A 21,109-nucleotide genomic window follows, 5' to 3' on the forward strand; every position below is an offset into this window, starting at 1 on the left:
TTTTCTTTGTGGATGCATGTCAATTTAAATCAATACAACCATTTTTTAAATCAATAAAATCATTTTCTAAATCCATAAAAGCATTTAAATTAATATTGGGAGTCATGTCGTTACTTTGTCGAGAATGTGGCCATGTGTAATAAGCGGGATAATGTGCACATTGCATAATGTGCCTTCATGCCGATCTAGATCCCTCCGCTTCGCGTCGGGCTCCTGATCAGCCTGTCGGTGTTCTTTTCCCCATAATGACCGCGTCGCTGCACATTATCCCTTACATATGATTAAATAGAGTCATTATTCATTTGTTTTAAAGCAGGAGGCGCAAACGCTTTCCTCGGGGAGGGAGAAAAAGAGCCACAGCGGAGAATAAACAGAAGGGCAACCATGCGCGGGAAGTCTTCTTCGCTGCTTTTGTGGCAGACTACAGCGCCACTTACAGGCCTGGCATATGTACTACAGCGTCTCCAGCGCTTTCGAGCGGCAATGGCCGGCCGTGGCCCAACCTCTCATTCCCCTGATAGGTTGAGAATTTACCAATAGCCGTAGCGCCACTTTACTGACGTCAGTAAAGTGTTCAAATCTGGATCAGTCTGCATCAGATCTGTTGCAGCCCCTTTTTTAGAGATTTGGGTATGGAGGAAAATAGAGAGGGTTGTGTTTTCTGACACTTGGTGAGTTCCCTGACACACCGGGGACACATTCATGTATAGGTCCCCTTTAAAGTGGACCTATCGTGCTATATTTGAACAATATATTGTAGGGCCATACCTATATAAAACATGTTTTTTTTCAAAATACCAAACAGATCATGCATTTGAGCCATGCCTCATTTCGCTCTATTTGCTCTTTCCAGCCCTGTTTTTGCAGGGGCTGATTCTGTGACGTAGCTTTAGTGCAAATGAGCTGCAGCTGACCACGCCCCCCTGCAGGAGAGGGAAGCGTGCTCTGATCAGCTGCTGGGCTCTCAGAAGAGGGGGAGAAAAATAGATCTCTGTCCTCCGTGTTTTATTCTTATATGATTATATAGAGACGTTATTCATTTGTTTTAAAGACCTTTGACCGGCACTTTTCTAATTTTGTCCGGAAGATTTAAACTTTAACGGACATGTTGACCAGCGAAAAGAAATCTAACTGAAACTCTGTACTCATATTCATGTATAAAAGACGTACAAAAGTGCATTTTGCATGATAGGTCCCCTTTAATAAATTGGGGCACTTTGATGTTCAGACAGTAAGGGAAAAGTGTGTAAAACAACACATTTTGCTATCAGTCACGTGATAAGTGTATAATTGGATTCGTGTTAGCAATGCAAAAAACAAATTGAACATCCCAGGCTTACAGTAAATGACTAAGCTAAGGCTGCACTGTATTGGTCAGGGTCAAACTAATAAATCAATGTTAGGCTAAAGCATGTAGCGGTTGCAAATGAACGCATATCAAAATAATGCCTTCAATGTTTTATACACGTACATGTGGAATAATACATACATTAAAAAGAGAGTTAGTATGTGCGCTAACGTTCAATAGATATTATTGAACCTGTAAAAGACATGTCAGACTCACTTCATCAATCCTCTGCTCAATCTTCATTTCTCCGTGTTCTTGTATTGATCTAGGATCAGAGAGTTAAAGACAAGGAAAGGATAAGAGAAGGCAATCTTCACAAAGCCAGGGAAAACAGGGATATTGACTTATTGAGCACACATAACACACAAACCCACACATTAACAGTGGATATTTACACGACTAAAATCCCACATTAATCACAATATCTCTACGTGTATCTTCAGAATCAGAATTCCTTTATTCGTCCCACAGAGGGGAAATGTACATTTGCTCCAGCAGAAAAAGAGCCAAAGACAGCTTAATGTTTAACAAGAAGTATGCATACAAAACTGAAAAAATATTAAAGATCAAAAATATTTTTAGAAAAATAAAAAAACATTTTGCAAATTATATTTTAAAAAATCGAATTAAATCAAATGGACATTATTCATTCAAATAAAAATAAATAAAAAAAACACTGAAGATAGAGCATATCTTTAGAATAATAACTTCTGACGCTATACATTCATTTAAAAATACAACAGATGAATTACTTTAATTATTTGGTTTTAACATGCCCCTCCTTTTGAGAGGGAAATAACATTTGTCTTGTGAATAAATCAATAACTCTCTAATCCACCAATCCTGCCAATATATTTATCATCTCAACGACATCGCTATAACTGAAAGGAATCCGTTTTGTACCAAGTAATAAATATTAAAATAAAAAATAATAAATATGTATGCAGCAGTATGATTTAGCTCTGTACGGTCCACAGTAAGTATGAGGTCTAAAACATATGTTGTATTTGATAACCGAGTGTAAAACAACATTTTAATAGTCCCTATTTGATGACGTTAACCCTTAGGAGACAGTCAATAAAACAGGTCAAATTGCACCCAGCAGCACAATGGCTCATGCTGATAATCATCACACTCATCATGACTAGTGATTAACCTCATTTAACTTCCCGCTCCTCCCAAAAAATATCTCTTCATACGAGTGAACGGCATAAGATGATTGCGGCAATCATCACGAAGCCAGAGAAAATAGCTATTGACTTGAAGCACGTTGTTAGTGAGCTATACATGACGCAAGACCTGAACTTGGTCTGCTCCACTGGTCTCACCATCCATCATCTGTCCAGCCTCAATCTCCACATCTCTGATCACCTGGCCATCATCATGGACATCAACATTCCCGCCCAAAAGCAAAAACGCACAATAACCTACAGAAATCTCAAATCCATCTCACCTTCAGCAATCACTGCCTCCATTACCTGCAAGATGTCTGTCTCCCCCCCCCCACTTTCTGAAAACCCATCTGAACTTCATCACTTCACGACTCGACTACTGCAATAGCATCCTCTACGGCATACCATCCAACCTCCTCAATAAACTCAACAACATATCCAGAACTCTGCTGCCCGCCTCCTCAACCACACCGAGACCACATCACTCCCGGCCTCCAGAACCTCCACTGGCTCCCCGTCCGTCAAAGAATCAACTTCAAAGTCCTCCTCATTGCTCACAAAGCCCTCAACAATCAGCCCCCCCCTACCTCACAGACCTGCTGGACCACCACGCCCCTTCCCGCTGCCTCCGCTCATCAGAAGCCAACCTCCTATCCATCCCCACCCGCACCAATCACCGGACCTGGGGGGACAGAGCCTTCTTGTCGCTGCCCCCTCCCTCTGGAACTCACTCCCCCAACCCATCAGAGACTGCACTGACCTCACCACCTTAAAAACACTCACTTCTTCAATCTGGCTTTTAATTTGTGATTGTTTTTGTATTATTTGACTTTAACTATATATTTATTTGTTGTTCCTTTATTTTTATTTTAACTATATATGTAAAGCGTCTTTGAGCACCTGTAAAAGCGCTAACAAATTAAATCTATTATTATTAAGACTTCCAACCCTACCATTAACATACAGTACTAGGGACATACGAGTAAAATCCTCCATTAAAAGTCAGTTGTTGTCATAATATCAAAAAGTATATATTGATATTGTCTATATCCATATTTCTATGCATTAGAAAAGATTGCTGCCATTATCTTATCACACCTTTCTTTTTCTTCAAGAGGTAAAAATGACTCCTGCTGATCAAATGTGTTTTAAAACCAAGACTTCAGCTACACTGCAGTTGGTACATATTTCACATTGAAGTAGTCAGACATTCATTACTGTACCTCATGTTGGTATATGTTCCCCAGACAGCTGAAAGAGAGAAAAAGAAAACTTGTCACCAAATGAATCATGAATAAAGTACATGTAAAGTGCCGTGTCACATTAGTCCGTAGATAAGAGAAAAGGTGCCAAAGAGAGACAAGCGAGCAGGAAAAGCTCCCATGGTTATCTTCTTTTTCTCAGCATGTGTATTGTCTGATGTCAATTATTGATCTGTAAATAATCAAAACTGATCCGTGAAAAATCGGACTATTAGTGAATGCATTAGTGTTGAATTCCAACCGGGAAATACCTTGTCTTTCAGATCTTGGTATTTATTATTATTTTATTTAATCTTCACACTTAATATAGGTGCTGACCCCCTAAGAAGGCTGTGTCAGGCCATAATAGGCCGATTTTGAGTAGACTATATTACAACAATGTGTATTTCAGATGTGCGGTGTGTGAAGGTATTTACAGGAGTGTAATCATCTGATAGCAGCAGTGAGCTCTGCTAAATCAGGAACACAGTGATCTACGTTACCAAACTTCACACTCTGCCCAAAATAGAGTGAGTGAAGACGCTGTCAACGTTCAAATATTCTTAATGTTATGCTGTTTATACTTTGTTATTGTCATAAAAAACAACAATTCAAAAATAACGGGTATTTCAATCTTTTTTAATATTTGATTTAATAGTGATTATAATATTTTAAACTGTGCTTAAAAAGGTCATAGTTCCCTACTTAATATCTATTTTATATTGCCTCAAACATCTCCTTAGCAGAAACAAAAAACACAATAGTGTCATGTGATTATACACTAATTAAAACATAGTTCTGAATATGTTATTACCTGTCAGCCAATAAATTCCCCTAAATTGTATAAATTACAATAACGTTAGAAAAATGGTGTGTCTCCTACTTTGTCATAGTCTTACAAGCTATTTGGTTGTGATAAGGTTTGATTAGAGATAACTGTTAACAACAGGGAAATGGCACAATAATACAGGATTAACAGAGATGCCCATTAATCTTTGCTTGACTATTGGCCACACAAGCCAAAAACTCGTTATGACATCATTGTAAGACAGGATTGTATATAAATTAGGGATGCTCCGATCGATCGGTCCCAAAATTGGCGATCGGAGCATCCCTAATATAAATGGATCAGGACAAAAAGTGAGCAAATATTTTTTCCTGAAACTTTCAGAATCTCTTTACACAGAGGGGACACATGTTTGTATAAAAGACGTAAAAAAAGTGGATTTTGCATAATAGGTGACCTTTAAGCTTTATATACATATATATGGTCTTAAGTTATACATAGAGATTGAGAGGTGATAAAGACAGTAATTCCAGTATTACTGTTCACACAGTGGCGCATGGTAAGTGATCTGATTTAGCAGCACAGACGAATCGAGCCAAAATCTGATTTCTGTGTCAAATGAGCAGAAAATCTAATTTCCTTTTGTATGAACTTTTGTAATTTGAACATAGCCTTATGATAGGATCAGTTTTGACAGTATTGGATCTGTCTCAAGTCTATTTTCATTTGCTTCTAAATCAGACTTGACTGTGCCTGGACTTGTCGAGATCTTGGCAAAGATGTTGTTGACTGCAGCGATGCTCAAACAACTTATCTTGATTTCTTGTTGTCAGCCACATTGTGACCCTTCAATGTCAGTTCAACCGTACAACGTGTTACAAGACAAAATAATCAGCAAATATGAAAACCAAATGAAACCAAAACGCATCACCAAATTATAGGGTGTTTTCAAGTCAATCAAAAATAGAAATGGTTGACTGGGAAGTACTGAAATTATGTTGCATCACAAGAATTGCAACAACAATTTACTTCTTGTAAATACCAATGAAACTGCAATGAACAACTTTTTTCATATCGATTAATCTGTAAATTAGTTTTAAACTAATTGTCTGGGACATTTTTAGATGAATTTAACTTGGTGAGAATTGTGCAACAAAACTTCCAAGAGCCAACATTGACCTCATATTAAAGAAGCTGACACCACTGAATACTAGAACAGTAGTTACTTCCCATAGATGTACATTTAGTTGAAAAGCTTAATTCCCCTTCCATTTCTAACATAACACTGTCCTTCTCTCCGTATAAAATTGGATCTGAGATGTTACATTTAAGGGGAAACACTAATAAACAAACATTTGTGTAATGTGTACAATGGATGTGTCCTGCATTCGGAATCTGAGCCCTTCAACACTTGATAGTCTGGAGACTTGGCCCCGGCATAATATATTCTCAAAGTGTTCAGGAGACATGAATTCCCAGTTATGATGACAGACAGACATCCCTGTATTCCAGCTGCTTTTTCCTGTATGAGGGCACTAAGTCTGGAGGCTTAGTCAACAAACAATGTGTTGTGTCAGTTGAAATTCCTTAAAGTTTTCAGGTGACATAAAGACACAGGAATGACAGTTTAACAGGTGAGAGACATTCCTGTCAAACAGCTATTGTGTTCTGTATGTTGAGCTTGAACCCTTTAACATGTCTCCAGGAGGCTGATTCACCAAACAATGTGTTGTTTTGTGTCAGCTTAAATTCCTCAAAGTTTTCAGGTGACATAACACCAAAGGAACTATGACAGTTTAACAGTTTAGAGACATTCCGAGTACTTACAGGCAATGTAGGCGATCAAAGCGAGGGCAAAAAGCAGCTTCATCATTCGTCTGTTTAATCCTGATATCAGCCAGATGATCCGCTTCATCATCCGCTCAATGCAACAAGCACCAGGAACACAATCAAGTCCAGCTAAAGCATTTTGACTCACACTTCTTCATGTCATTAGTGCTGTTCGGGGTGTGTTTGGTTTGCTAAGGAGATTGTCAACGAGGTGGAGATCCTAATTCATATAAAAGAATGGGGCAATGTGAGATTGGCAGCAGGACAGGAAAGCTAGCTGCTGCTGCTACGTCAACACCAGGCAGGAGCAGTTTACGTGGCTAGCTGTTGAACACAGGTAGCAAACAGAACCAGGTGGCAAAGCTACACTGTCAACACTCACATCTACTAGTACACTTGTTTATCAGCGACATGTCCCCCCCGATTAACCACACACAACACATCACATCTTACGTAAACTATACTTTAAAAACACGTCTACTTCAATAACAATAACACAGTAAAGATAAACGGTTAGCCGTTAGCACCCCTTTAGCAATTAACTACGGCTAGCTAGCAGGCTACTTAACTGACAGCGTTTTTTTCTCACGTTCATAGCTGCCGTTTGGAAAAACAAAAGACGCGAATCCTGCCTCACATTTGTTTTCAGGTGAGTGGCTTGAAAATAAAATAGGTTCTCATTTTAAGTGCGCAGACATTTCCTCATGAAGGAGTTTTGCTCCTCTCTGTTGGGCCGAGGAGGGATAGCAGATGAGCGATTACTCACTGCTCGATTTAGCAGCCTGACTTTTCCTGCAGAGACTGCGTGACGCTCCTTTGACTTGCCTCCAATAATAAAAGTCATTTAGTTGTGTTTTATGAGCGATCTAACAACTTTTTATTTTACAGATAACATAAATAGTACGCTATGTACCAAATCTTCATCATCCTTTATGGGATCATGGCTTTCGAGTTGCCGAAACATTTAATTTAGCAATGATACAATGGCTCATTCATTCAATCACACGAAACTTTCCACAGGGCAGTAAAGTCACCTTGTTGAACACCTTGTTGATTTTCCCACTTGAACCACTGCAGCCTGTTTGGTGCTGTAAGCTCTCTGTGTGGTTGGCTCATAGGGTAATATGTATTTGAATTTGCTCATGTGAACTGTATGGCATTACACAGGAGGTATTATTTTTTTTAAAGACTACCAGAGAGACTTTAAAAACTGAATTTTAGAATAATGAGACAGTAACTCTGGCTGGTCTTCAACTCAACAACACAAGTTGTTCTAGTAATGTTCCTGTTTCCCCCCTACAGGTTACAAAACTGGTCATCATATTTCCAATTTACTTAACTGGAATAGCCTCCCAACTCAGATATGGGATTGTCCCACTCTCAATAGCTTTAAAACCAGTTAAGCCCCAAAGACCCCTTCAGCGGGTCTTTTTTTAAAGGAAGCAAACACAGACATCACAACACGTAGCGTTACGGAGGAAAAACGGGACATCGTCTCACCTTAGCTGTTATTCTGATCAAAAGTCGTGTTCAATGGCATTAAAACGAGAAAAAACGCGGCTGAGGGTTAATCCATAGGTTAATTGAATGTATCTGTCACTTCATAATCCATAATTCCATTTTTGTGTAAAAATCGGAGTGTAAAAGTTAGCTGCTAATGGTAGCCACCAGAGTTATCGCAGCTTCCGGTTTTGGCTATGCGTCACTCTCACTCCTTGGTTGCGTTCCGATAATCCAAAAATCAGCTCCTAAATTCTACCCCTATCTCCTATTCCTTGACCTCTGAGTGAAATGTCACGGGGTTAAGGGATAGTGGATAGGAGAATTGAAAAGGACTTAGGAGAAGAGACTGCGGTACTTTAGAGCAGTGGTTCTCAACTGGTCAGGCCTCGGGACCCATTTTTACTTGGTCAATACATCGCGACCCAACATTTTGAAGCACTCAAATCTATTCAACAAAAAATCGTGCTGTAATATACGCTTTTCAGCTACAAAATTAATAAAAGTGAAGTACAGTGCATATATCCCTTATATCCCTTCACAGATTAAAGTATGCTTTTAAAAAAGGTTTAATGAGATGATGGAATCAAAGCTGAACTATATAAAAAGGCACGCATGCTGAAAACCCAACCCCAGCAGGGGGGTCTGGGGGGATTCTCCCCCAGGAGATTTTTAGAAATACTAACATAAACTATGCATTCTGGTACACTCTGAGAAGAAAATAATAAATCTATTACTACCCGACATATTAATAATATTTTATGCCATTCAGTGGCGTAACAAGGTTGTGATTGGCCCCGGTGCAAATATTTTTTTGGCCCCCCCCCCCCCCCAAATCAGCGTTGCTTGCTTTTATTTTATTTTTTTTCTCTCTCTCTCTCTCTCTCTCTCTCTCTCTATCTCCACTTTCAAAATCTATTTAAAACTCATAACAAACAAACAAAATTCCCAAAGTAAATAAACGAAAAATATAGCCTACTTATGCAAACAACATAAAACGGAGCATTATTTATTTCTACTTGAATGTCGCACTGCACCCGCTTTGCGATTATGTAGATTATCTCATTTTGAACAGCTGGACTCAAGTATTTCACAGAACCTTGTGGTCGCTAAACAAGTTCTTTCAGAACCGGATTGTAACATGCTAAAAGTTCTATCATACTGAGAAAGTTTCCACTGTTGGGCTGTCCAAGAATCTCCCTATGTCCTCTAAAAGCCAAGTTACAAGTGGCCAGAGTGATTGTAATGTTGACAATACGCTCAAGTACCTGTCTCCAGTAATTAGCAGCATTCCTTGCATTCCTCTCCATGTTTCCATTGATTCTCCCGTTTTTCTTCCACTGTTCATATATGACACACGCTCCGACATGGACCTGAGATTGTGCATGTGAGTCAATCCTCGCAGACAACGCATGTCCACGCATCACTGTAGAACGGTGCACCTCGGTCTGCGAACAGCCAGCACGGCTCACAATAGGCACAGTCCAGGGTGGGGGAGTAACACAGCCATGTCCGTGGCAGTTTGATACCTGCTCTGGTAGTGGTGGTGTAATACATCTCGGAGAAACACCTGTTTCCTTGATGTGTGTCTCTGGGGAATGGGCCGATAGGCCTACATGGACTGGTTGCTATGATATAGCCTTTGATCTTGGGGTCGGGGGTCTCAATAGCGCCATAGAGTCCCCTATCGGTTGGGGGCGGGGCCCTTGCGGGAACTGTAGGACCACAGCCAAATCCATCCTCTCCTCCTGGCTCCTGGCTGGAGAAGAAGGTCGCACAGCCACGGATACAGCTTCACTTGTGGAGCTAGATGATGGTGAGGCAGGTGAGCTATCGTTAGCCTCCGGCTCTGGCTGCCGCTGCACGTCAACATTACCAACGTTAGCGTTCGATTTCGAGGACGATGTATGACAAAAAAAACTGTCTAATTTTGTCTGTTTAGCCTTTACATCTCCTTGTTCTCTCTTGTCCTTTCTCTTTTGAGCGCCGCTCTTGTGTTTTGGTTTGCTGTACATTATAAATGCAAGCTATTCAATTCTGCCGATCTTGCTGCTGCTATAGCTGTGTAGTACATATAACATTTGATGTTGATTAAACGGTACGCTCGTTACGCAAGGTATCACATGACATGAAAGGGAGCAAGGTCATTGGACAGACAAATTAAAAATTAATTTAGGTTGCTAGGTTACTTTGAAGACTGCGTGAAACAGTCAATGCCATTGGGGCCCCAAAATAAAATATATATAACAAAAAAATGGAAAAAAAAAATATATTATATAAATATTTTTTTTTGCATGGGCCCCTGGACGGCTGTGGGCCCCGGTGCAATGCACCGGCTGCACCGGCGATAGTTACGCCACTGATGCCATTGTTTGTTTTTCACTTTGTTCTGACATCTTGCTGCGAGAAGAGTAAAGAGGAGATAGTCTGTGTGACTTACTTTAAATTGTGGGCAAGGGTAGATAGCTCCCATTGTTCTGTGACCTGTCAGTCATCAGACCGGGGGTCATATTTCATTATGTGTTCATTGTTATCTGAAGTTGTAACCATGGATGTATAAAGAAGAGTTCTACCGCAAAGTTATTCTCCGTCGGCACTTCCGGCAACAATCTTGATTCTGATTGGCCAGAAGACTCGAAAAAACATCAGCAAAGATATTTTATTGGGAAGTTGATCACTATGACAGAAGTTTTCAAAACCGTTTATGGTCTCCGGTACTTCCAGTCCACTGGACCTCCCTTTCGTCAAGGGAGGTCCAGTGGTTCCTAAGCTAAAGGAGGTTATAAAGGAAGTTTGAAACCTCCTTTCCTTTCATTTGGAGAATTGGAATGGCACTTATCATGGCTGCTACTGAGGTACTTAAGGGTCATTTCACTCCGTTAGGAAGGTTCCTAAGCTAAATGGACTATTGGAACGCAACCCCGATTTGATAATGAGAGGCGAAGTCCCGCATCTACTCCCGACCTTATTTCGGAAAAAGTATGTATTGAAGTCAATGGAGAGAGAACACTTATCTTTCGATCCCATTTGAATTGTGCCACAAATTACACGTTTGTCAATCTTAAAAAATAATTTCCATGTCAAAAAAGTCACAGTTTGTTGTAAAACTGTTGAAATATAAATATTAAATATTGCTAAACCTCTCTAAAAAGGTACAATTTCACTTGTTTTGCATCAATCTTGATACAGGGTACTTATTATATGTTGTAGTTTGGATTCCTAAAGCTTTTAGTCTACCATGCCATCATTCAAGGGTGGTTTTCACTATAAGTAATTTATTTTTTTGGACGGACACAATAATTTACATTTGTTTTACTGTGTTCAATCTGAATTTACATTAAAAATAAAAACATCTATATTGATTCTGACACCTCTACATCCAACTCACAGATGTAACCTTGCTTTGAGAAAAAATATTATTAATTTAACCCTTTTAGAAGGGAAGATATGGTCATTTGTTCTGGGAATGTCATTTTCTAGCCTGAGACCTGAAAAACAGGCTCGGGGCTTAAGGTCAACTCAAAGACTGGTTGAGAAACAAACAGACGTGCAATGACTGCTAAATGCAGTTTATTACAGGGGTATCTCCTCTCGCACTTTATGTAGCTCTTGTATCTTCTCTTGCACTTTATATGTCGTAGCTGCTATACTGCCATGGTAAATACTTGTGAATGCTGCTCTTGCTCTTTTTGCATGTACTTTTTGCTATGTTTATAAATGTCATGTTCTTATATGTTGTATGTGAGGGACTACGGATGGAAATTAGCTCAAAGCTCAAATCCGGCATATTTACACTTGAAGCATTATTATTATTCAAATAAACAATTCAATGAAATTAATTATCTCAGTGGTGCATTAATGCTTCTCCTCGGTCTATATAATCTCTTAAATATTAAATACATATGCAAAGACAGACAACAGACTGTGTAAATGTTCTACCAGTGATATTCCCAATTGACTATTGATGCATTAGTGGTGACTTGAGCAACACAAACAAATGCATATCCCTGCGATTTCCTGTGTGTGAGATTGACATGACGTACAAACATTGCTCACGTTGTGCCTCTTCACCCATACATCTTAGTTCTTACTCTTTTCCTTCACTGATGGTATCGATGTAATCTGGTTGTGTGTGTAGACGGCAGAGGCGCGGGAAGGTATTTTGAGTGGGGGTGCTGAGGTGCTGGACTCCAGTGAACACTATTACAGGCACTATAGAGCACGCACAAAAGCACTCCCCACACGCAAACACACAGTACACTCGCGACTGTTACAATGAAGGTTCGATCATCAGCTCACGGCATATAGGCAGGGGCGGATCTAGACAAATATTCATGGAGTGGCAAGAGGGTGGCAGGAGATTTTGAGGGGTGGCATCCCCTGACAGAAGTATATGCTGATTTAAATCGCAATCATATCAATCAATTAGGGGTGTAACGGTACACGTACCCGTACTGAAATTATTCGGTACGGGCCCTTCGGTTCGGTACACGTGTGTACCGAACGAATATAGCGTTAAACGTAAAAAATTGAGAACATGAACAACTTTCTGGAAGTAATCTCAGGTATATATCATAGAGCGAGCAAGTCATTTCATTGGACGAGAGGCATACTATGAGAGCTGCATGGTCACAGGGATGCGTTCAAATGTAGTCAGTAATTTGAGGAACTGTCGAAATGGCGAACGCAGATAAAGTTGAGCTGAAAATCCTCCAGCATCATTGAAGTCTCCAGTTTGGGAACATTTTGGTTTGGCAGTTACGTACAAGGATGACGGACAAAGACAGGTGGACCGAACCAAAGCTGTTTGTCGGCATTGTTCAACTAACATTGGTTACGCGGCTGGCAATACATCACACTCATTTGAAAAGGCATCACCCGAATGTGAATATCACCGGTACCAAAAGAAAAAAGACTGAGTGCAAACCCAACTCCCACTAGCATGTAAGCCTCCACCACTCGCAGAAAGTTCAGACCGAGCCAAAGCTATTACAAATGCCAAATATCCTTATGTTGCCATGTTAGCAAAGCGCTACCTGGCTGTATCTGCTGCCACTGTCCCTAGAGAGGGTGTTCTCCACAGCAGGAGACATTGTTAGTGCCAGCAGATCTGCCCTTTCAGCAAGCAATGTGGACAAGTTCATCTTTCTTTAAACAACATGAAAATACAATGACAAGCAACTTAGTCATAATGTCAAGCTGGCTGTTTAGGTACTAGTACAGTTCAAATACAGATTATTTCAGTTCATCGAAATGCTGCACCTTAATGTTTATTTTACTATATTTTGTATTTATTTGGATACATTAGTCACAGTTTAATAATAATTAAAAAAATATATTTAATATTTTGTGATAATTTTTTCTGCTGTACCGAAAACGTACCGAACCGAACCGAACCGTGACCTAAAAACGAACCGAAATGTTTGTGAACCGTTACACCCCTACAATCAATGTTAACTTGGAAAGCCACAATATTAATATTTTAACTCAATCACATAGGTGATATTATTGTGGCACATCAGTAAAGCCTTACATATAAGGTGGCAGACGTAATTTAATGAATTTTAACTGAACAATAACCGAATGAGTTTGTCTCACTCTTAGACCAGCAGGGGTACCAAATCTATGCAGACTGCACTTTGTCTGAATGAATATGATACTATTAACAATCATATTATTCCTATCAGCTGTCAATCACTGTTAATAAATAATAATAATAATAATAATAATAATAGATTTAATTTGTTAGCGTTTTTACAGGTGCTCAAAGACGCTTTACAGATATAGTGAAGAACTGTTATGATTCACATATTCATTTATTATTGAATAAACTATATTTTTTGGAGGAGTTAATGATGAATGTTCATCAAGATGCTTGCTCACCCTCCTTCAAATTTGAAAACAAGTAATTATATCATTATTGATATACAGTTACAACCTTGACTTTACATCAGAAAGAACAAACATTAAAGAAGTGACTAACTGCATCAGTTAGGGTTAAAAAACGTGTATTCAGCTAAAACATAAACATCGCTGCAGTCATTATCCAGTGGAAGGTCCTTACCTACTGGCCTAGTTACATCAAAGTGGTTACTTTCTGTTGGCTGGGCAGTGTAGTTTTACACACCGTCTTATTTTACTTTTTCAGGACTTAAAACAGTTTTTTGGGGGCAGACCCCCTCAAAGAAAAAAATATATACACGCATACAAAGTCATCATCTTAACAGTTTGTTATTCTCATCGAGTCATCCGTGAGCAGAGCATCAAGTTGGCATGCCTATTACAGCTGAATGCGGCGATTACTATTTTGTTCAGCAAAAACACCTCACAGACGTATTAAGATCAACAGCTGTAGTGCGTTTTGATTCAATGCTGAGTATAGCCAAACTTGACAGTAGGCTTGTTTGAGACAAGCAAGACCTGCGCAGACCTGCGCAGACCTGCGCAGTTGCGATCAACGTCTTGCTAGTGCGTTGCATGATGGTTAGTCATTTTGTCCGACTTGCTCTGGAGGCTCGCCCACATGAGACTTTGAAATCTCGCGGGACAAAGACGCCCGCAGCCTTGAGAGCGAGGCGAGGCGAGTTGGCGCAGTTGCTCTCCACGAGCTGCGGAAGCGAAATGCTTGATGGGAAACGGCTCGCTGGTATCTCGAGCTGAGCGCTCATTGGTGGTTTTTACCACGTGCTGCTGATGAAACTCTCCAATTGGCTGGCAAAAGTTTGTTGTTGTTTTGTGTCAGTTTTACGTCGCCACATCCATTCCCATTTTTCATCATTGTTCCACAATGTTTATCATCATGAAATTAATATCTATATATTTTATACTATACTGCTTACCGTTTTCATACTTTATATATCTTAGCATATTCATACACACTGTTCATACTGCTCACAGGCTGATATCTAGTGTATTCATACCCCACTGTTTATTCATCATTCAATTCATTATATATGTTATTCTGTAGATTGTGTACATTACTTTCCACTTCACTGCTTGTTGCACCTGGTTAGAAGCTAAACTGCATTTCGTTGTCTCAGTACCTGTAATATGTGCAATAACAATAAAGTTTCTCTTTAAGTGAAACCAAATCATTAAAATAAAATCTATTGTAATGTAATGATTTGGTTTAACCTTATTTATTGAATACATCATTTAAAATGGCAAGATTAAATCAATTTGACACAGCTGGTTGTGTCTTGTGTGTGTGTGAGTCTAACAGAGATAGCGCTACCCAGCGAATTCCAATATATTTTTAAATATGAGCTCATCATTCACACATTCTAACAGTAAAACTCTCATCATAGCATTTACACGGATCTTTCAACCACGTTAGCAGTACAATGCAAAATGAGAAGTTTACACACAGCAGGTGGAAAACCACGTTGATCAGTCAAACGCAACAACTCCTGAAAATCAGGATATGTCAGCAGCCCATTGATACACATTCACCAGTTCTTTATCATCAAATGACACTTTTTTGAACCATTGTAGGAGATGGCTGTCGGACTTTAAGACCCTCATTTGTGGAAAAATGAGGTCCAAGCCGAACCGGATAATCAGATCTCTGCCCAGTAAATGTGTTGGGCAGGCAGATGATAAAATAACTGTTTTTTACTGATGTGGGAATGGATGACTGTTACCACCGTTATTTTTACTCTGAAGTGGTACAGAAACTTCTCCTTTACAGTTTACCCAGCACATGACGTGTTCTTTTCTGTAGAGTTCAGCTTTCTTCGCGTCTCTTTTCTTTTTCTCTCTCTTGTCATGGATCTTTTTCAGTCCTGCTTCTTCTTCTTCATTTTCTTTTCTCTGTCTCTCTTCGTCTCTGCTCCCTGTCTGTGTGTCTTGCTGCTGTGCAGCTGCTCCAGCGGCGGCTGGTATGTTGACCTCATGGTCCAGCAGCAGCAGCTCCTCCAGGAGCCTCCACTGCATGTAGCAGACGGGGGGAGGTGGAGGAGGGGATGGAAATCCCGAGTCGAGGAGAGGGTCCCGCACGCCTGAAACCAGAGGATAAAGGGAAGCATGTGATTTATATTGTGGAGGTAACACAAAACACTTTTTCTCTTCCTTTGCACTTTTATCCTCAGCCTGTATCTTTTTTTATTTCCTCGGCCAATTGCCTTCTTTCACGGCACTCTGCTTCATCCTCCCAGTATTTTAAACACTTTCTATGAGTGTCCAGTTTCTCTAAGTCTTTTACTTTAATTGTACTCTTCTTCTTCATTCCATCTTCAGACTCTTGTAATTTATCCCTTAGGTTTTTGATTTTTAATTTACTCAAAGAACCTCCCTTAGGAAATCCGAACATTTCCGTCCATATATTTAATTTAGACAGACTTTCTTCACCATATTTTGCTCGCATGACATCAACTATCGGACCCTCAGGAGGCTGTCCATACCCCCTCCCCTGCTTTGCCTCCATAGCAAAGTCTTTTAAAGTGTCACCAAAACACTCCGTGTCACCAAAACACTCCGTGTCACCAAAACACTATTTTTCATCCGTCGATGCCAGATATGCCAAATATCTCTGTTTTCGAGCAGTCCCTCTCCCAGATGTCATGGAGTTTTAATTACGTTTAACTTTAAACAATTTAGACTTTGCACATCTCACCGAGTATTGAAAGCCCTTTGAGTTCGTTGGATCTCGTGAAGTCAATCGGTTCCACCCCTCGCGCTGGTCCCCTCGTCCCGTACTGTTTTTTGTCGGGGTAGAGGAGGATCCAAGATCCCGGAGCTAGCAGCCACCAGCGTCCAGAGGTTTCCCCGATCAAACATACAGAGATCCTGCCGACAACGCCATTTGTTATGGAAATCTGGGACCCAAACACGGCTCTGGAGAGTACAAGTCAAATGATCAAAACAAATAAATGGTGAATCAAGCAAGGCTGTCTTTTGGTTATTTATTTGAAGCTTCAAATACACGATACAATAATATAATATGTCACAGGTCGGACAGAGTATGGAAAGTCTGCCCGAGAGTGCGCAGGACAATGAAAAAGCAGAGATTATATAAGGAAAGAGTGGGAATATTATAACTCCCCTGTTCACACGGGGAGATTGTTATGAGACACCTTCTGGCCTTGCAGATAGCATAACGGAACTTTGTGTGACTGTGTATGAGTCTCCCAGTCTGCTGAAACAGCTGTGGCCTTGCAGAGACTGGGAAACTCATAAGAGAATATAATAGAATAATAATGGTAAAAGCACAACAAGAGTAAATAAGAAGCATTTGGTTTAAACATATGAAAGATATAATAAGGATAATAATAAGGATGATAATAATAAAAATGTCCACTACAGGAGCTAGGAGTGATTTTCGGTGCAGTAATAGGTTAGCATTTTTCGCTCGGGGCTAATTCAGAGGCTCACTGTTAGCATTGTGTGTTTTTTGTGAAAAAATAAATGAAAAAGATCAGTTAAATTAGTTTTTTCCCGTTCTATGGATATAAAATATTCATAGTTTATTAAATATTAAGCTTCCTTAGACGTTGTTTCCTGAAAATGACGCGATTACGGGTCCGTGGGGCCTAAGACGATAACAGAGTATGTTTTATTTTTATTTTATTTATTTTTTCACAACAGTTGTATTTGGATGGAATGAATACCTATAGTGATAATACAAAGTAATAAAATGATTTTTACAGTGAAAACGTTCAAATGGAACTGATGGTTCCCAAATTACCCAGAGGTGAGGTGGACTTTATTTTTCTAAACCTCTCTAAAAAGGTCAAATTTCACTTGTTTTGCATCAATCTTGATACAGGGTACTTATTATATGTTATAGTTTGGATTCCTAAAGCTTTTAGTCTACTAAACTCATCATTCAAGGTTGGTAATGTTTTTTTTTTAGGCGGACATTAGAATTTACATGTTTTTACTATGTTCCATCTCAATTTACTTTAAAATAAAAACATCTCTATTGTACGGTGGCCCTGAAGTGCAAGAAACCACAGCATTTCACAAAACACAACAGAATTTCACAAAACACAACAGCATTTCACAAAACACAACAGCATTTCACAAAACGCCACAGCATTTCAGAAAACACAACAGCATTTCACAAAACTCCGCAGCATTTCACAAAACACCACATCATTTCACAAAACGCCACAGCATTTCACAAAACACCGCAGCATTTCACAAAACACTGCAGCATTTCACATTGGACGGAAAGGGTATTCCTTAGGGAGAACACTTATTGTTTGTGATATTGTTTGTGGACAGAGCCAGCCAGAGAAGCACTGCTGTGATTGGTTGTTTTTGCTGCCAATCAAGAAATGACTTCGTGATTGGACCAACACATCAGCCGTTAGCTGTTAGCACACACTCAGAGCTCACAGCTCCTCATATCTGTTCAGAAACTGGACAAAAGTTAAAGATATGCAAAACACAGACTGTCTATGTCATGGTGAATACAGTCGCTGCTTTATTTATGTCTGTATGATGTTGTTGTGAGTGTGGACGGAGCAGCTACAGGTTAGTTTAGCCTGATCGATCCGATTCTGATAGGATTTACATGGAGATCCGGCCCGCCCCCTCTCCAGCGTCTTTTTTGAATCACAGGAGTAAACACAGAATTAATGCTTTATTAATTCATGGTTTTTAAGGGGCTTATCTCCATGTAAATACTATGGTAGACTACCCAGTTACTAAATCAGCCTACTATCACCTAAAGAACATATCTAGGATTAAAAGACTAATATCACAGCAGGATTTGGAAAAACTTGTCCATGCCTTTATCTTCAGTAGACTCGACTACTGCAATGGTGTCTTCACAGGTCTCACTAAAAAATCTATTAGAAAGCTGCAGCTGATTCAGAACGCCGCTGCTCGAGTCCTCACTAACACTAAGAAAGTGGATCACATCACTCCTGTTCTGAAGTCTTTACACTGGCTTCCTGTGTGTCAAAGAATAGATTTCAAAATACTGCTGCTGGTTTATAAAGCACTGAATGGTTTAGGCCCAAAATACATTACTGACCTCCTGCTAAACTATGAACCATCCAGATCTCTCAGGTCTTCAGGGACTGGTCAGCTTTCTGTCCCCAGAGTCAGAACTAAACCTGGAGAAGCAGCGTTCAGTTATTATGCTCCAAATATCTGTAACAAACTCCCAGAAACCTGCAGGTCCGTTGCAACTCTGACTACTTTTAAATCCAGGCTGAAGACTTTTCTTTTTGTCGCTGCTTTTAATTGAACTATTCATATCTTAAACTGCACTGTAACTTTTATCCATGTACTTTTTCTTGTAATGTTTAATTGAACTATTTATATTTTAGACTGCACTGTAACTTTTATCCATGTATTTTTCCTTAATGTTTATTTGATTAGCTTTTCTTTTTTAATGCTTAATGTCTTTTTTTTTTTAATTGAATTGCCTGAGTTGAAAAGTGCTCTATAAATAAACTTGCCTTGCCTTGCCTTACCCAATATTCGCATCGCTCTAATCGCTTGAGTTTCACCGCGGCTGTCAGCTGTGTTTGCTCCTGTCATTCAAACAAGACGCGCTGGAGAGGGGGCAGGAAGTATCTCCATGTAAATCCTATAGGAGATACCAACTACAACGAAATGAACATATTTGACAGTGATTTAATTGTAATACACGTTTCAAAGTGATGCCGAAGTAACTAATACTGATAACGGTTAGTAAAAACCATGAATTAATGCTTTGACAAGTCTGCAGACAAGACGGCAGGCGAAAAGCTTTTAAAATGCGTGTTTTCAGAATGGAATCGGATCCATCAGGCTAAACTAACCTGTAGCTGCTCCGTCCACACTCACAACAACGTCATACAGACATAAATAAAGCAGCGACTGTATTCGCCATCTGTGGTTTGTACATATTTAACTTTTGTCCAGTTTCTGAACAGATATGAGGAGCTGTGAGCTCTGAGTGTGTGCTAACGGCTGATGTGTTGGGAGGGACCGGTTGGGACATATTGCGCTGTCGGACGTTGACCAATCACGAAGCGTCATTTCTTCACTGGCAGCAAAAACAACCAATCACAGCAGTGCTGTCTGGCTGGCTCTGTCCAATCATAAACAAGAAGTGTTCTCCCTACGGAATACCCTTTCCGTCCAATGTGAAATGCTGTGGTGTTTTCTGAAATGCTGCGGCGTTTTGTGAAATGCTGTAGCGTTTTGTGAAATGCTGTTGTGTTTTCATTTTAAGTCATATGCTAATATTAACCAATACACAGCTTCAATTATTACTTTACTTACCTTGTCCACATAACAGCTGTATTGAAGGTTTGCTTTTTGATCAATAAACACAACAACAAAAAGCAAACTCCACTGGTATGGAACATACATGGCCTAATATCAAGAGGAGATGCGTTTATTGAGTAAACAAACAGTCAAGGGCAGAACGTCTGCACAACCCACTGCACCGCACGCCACGGTTAACCTGTTAAGCCGGCGGGGACCCTGTTTTTTTTTTCCACGACACTGTGTCTCAGAGCATCTTAATATTGAAAAACCTATTAATGTGTTATACCAGATTAAAGAGAAGAATCTCAGCTAACTGACGATAAGAACTATTTTTACCGAGACAAAACAAAAGTCTCACAAGAAGCGTTAGCATTAGCCCTTAGCTAAAACGGGCAGATGCTACTTCCGGTGCTAACTAGCAAAAACGACCTTTAAAACTTAATGTTTTCTGCACAAACTACATATCATCTGAAAGCTGATACTCCACAGATTATTTTTTGTTATAAGTATCATCACTGTAGGACACAAACTCACTGAGCTATCAGCCAGAACAGAGAAGAAAAAAAAACAACAGTTTTCAAAACCATAACAATAAGTATGTCTTACCGTTGCTGTTTTGTGATCAAAGCTCTTGTTCAAGGGAATAAAAGCGCTGCTTAAGGTTAATCCAATGTCTCTTAGTCACTTTAGAATTGTTCCTGATAATCTATCATTACATTCATGGCAGCAGAGTAGGTATAAAGTGTTGCAGTCCCGAGTTAATGCTGTCTCACGTGCTGTTTACGCAAACCTCTCTCTACTTGACGTAAGTGTTTAGTGGGACTTACTAACTGTCACTCGATTCTATTGGCTCCAATGGTTCAGAAAAGGTGTCAATCACCCAAATCGACCAATGGGTTCCAAAGATATGATCCTGCGTAGTATAAACTACGCCCGCTCCATTACGCATTACGCAGCCAGAAGGGAGAGCTTCACCACCGAGGCGAGCAGGTGCTAGAGATGCTAGCTGACGATAGCG

The 21,109-nt window shown here is 39.8% G+C and overlaps 1 protein-coding gene across 4 annotated transcripts in view; it reads right to left on the reverse strand.

Moving 5' to 3' along the window:
• Positions 1-7,165, reverse strand: part of uxs1 (UDP-glucuronate decarboxylase 1) — a 51,880-nt gene extending 44,715 nt beyond the window's left edge. The window contains exons 1-4 of one of the 4 annotated variants that reach the window (XM_034110033.2): positions 7,016-7,165; positions 6,376-6,598; positions 3,744-3,771; positions 1,565-1,613 (exon numbers count right to left, since the gene is read on the reverse strand). In XM_034110033.2, coding sequence (XP_033965924.1) covers positions 1,565-1,613; positions 3,744-3,771; positions 6,376-6,466 — 168 coding nt within the window. In that variant the 5' untranslated portion in view covers positions 6,467-6,598; positions 7,016-7,165. Of the gene's footprint in view, positions 1-1,564; positions 1,614-3,743; positions 3,772-6,375; positions 6,599-6,951 lie in introns of all 4 variants that reach the window. The other 3 variants (XM_034110031.2, XM_034110032.2, XM_034110034.2) reach the window with 3 other exon arrangements.
• Between the last annotated feature and the right edge of the window lie 13,944 nt (positions 7,166-21,109).

This window comes from Pseudochaenichthys georgianus, chromosome 21 (genome assembly GCF_902827115.2).
Source record: "Pseudochaenichthys georgianus chromosome 21, fPseGeo1.2, whole genome shotgun sequence".
NCBI classification, from domain to species: Eukaryota; Metazoa; Chordata; class Actinopteri; order Perciformes; family Channichthyidae; genus Pseudochaenichthys; species Pseudochaenichthys georgianus.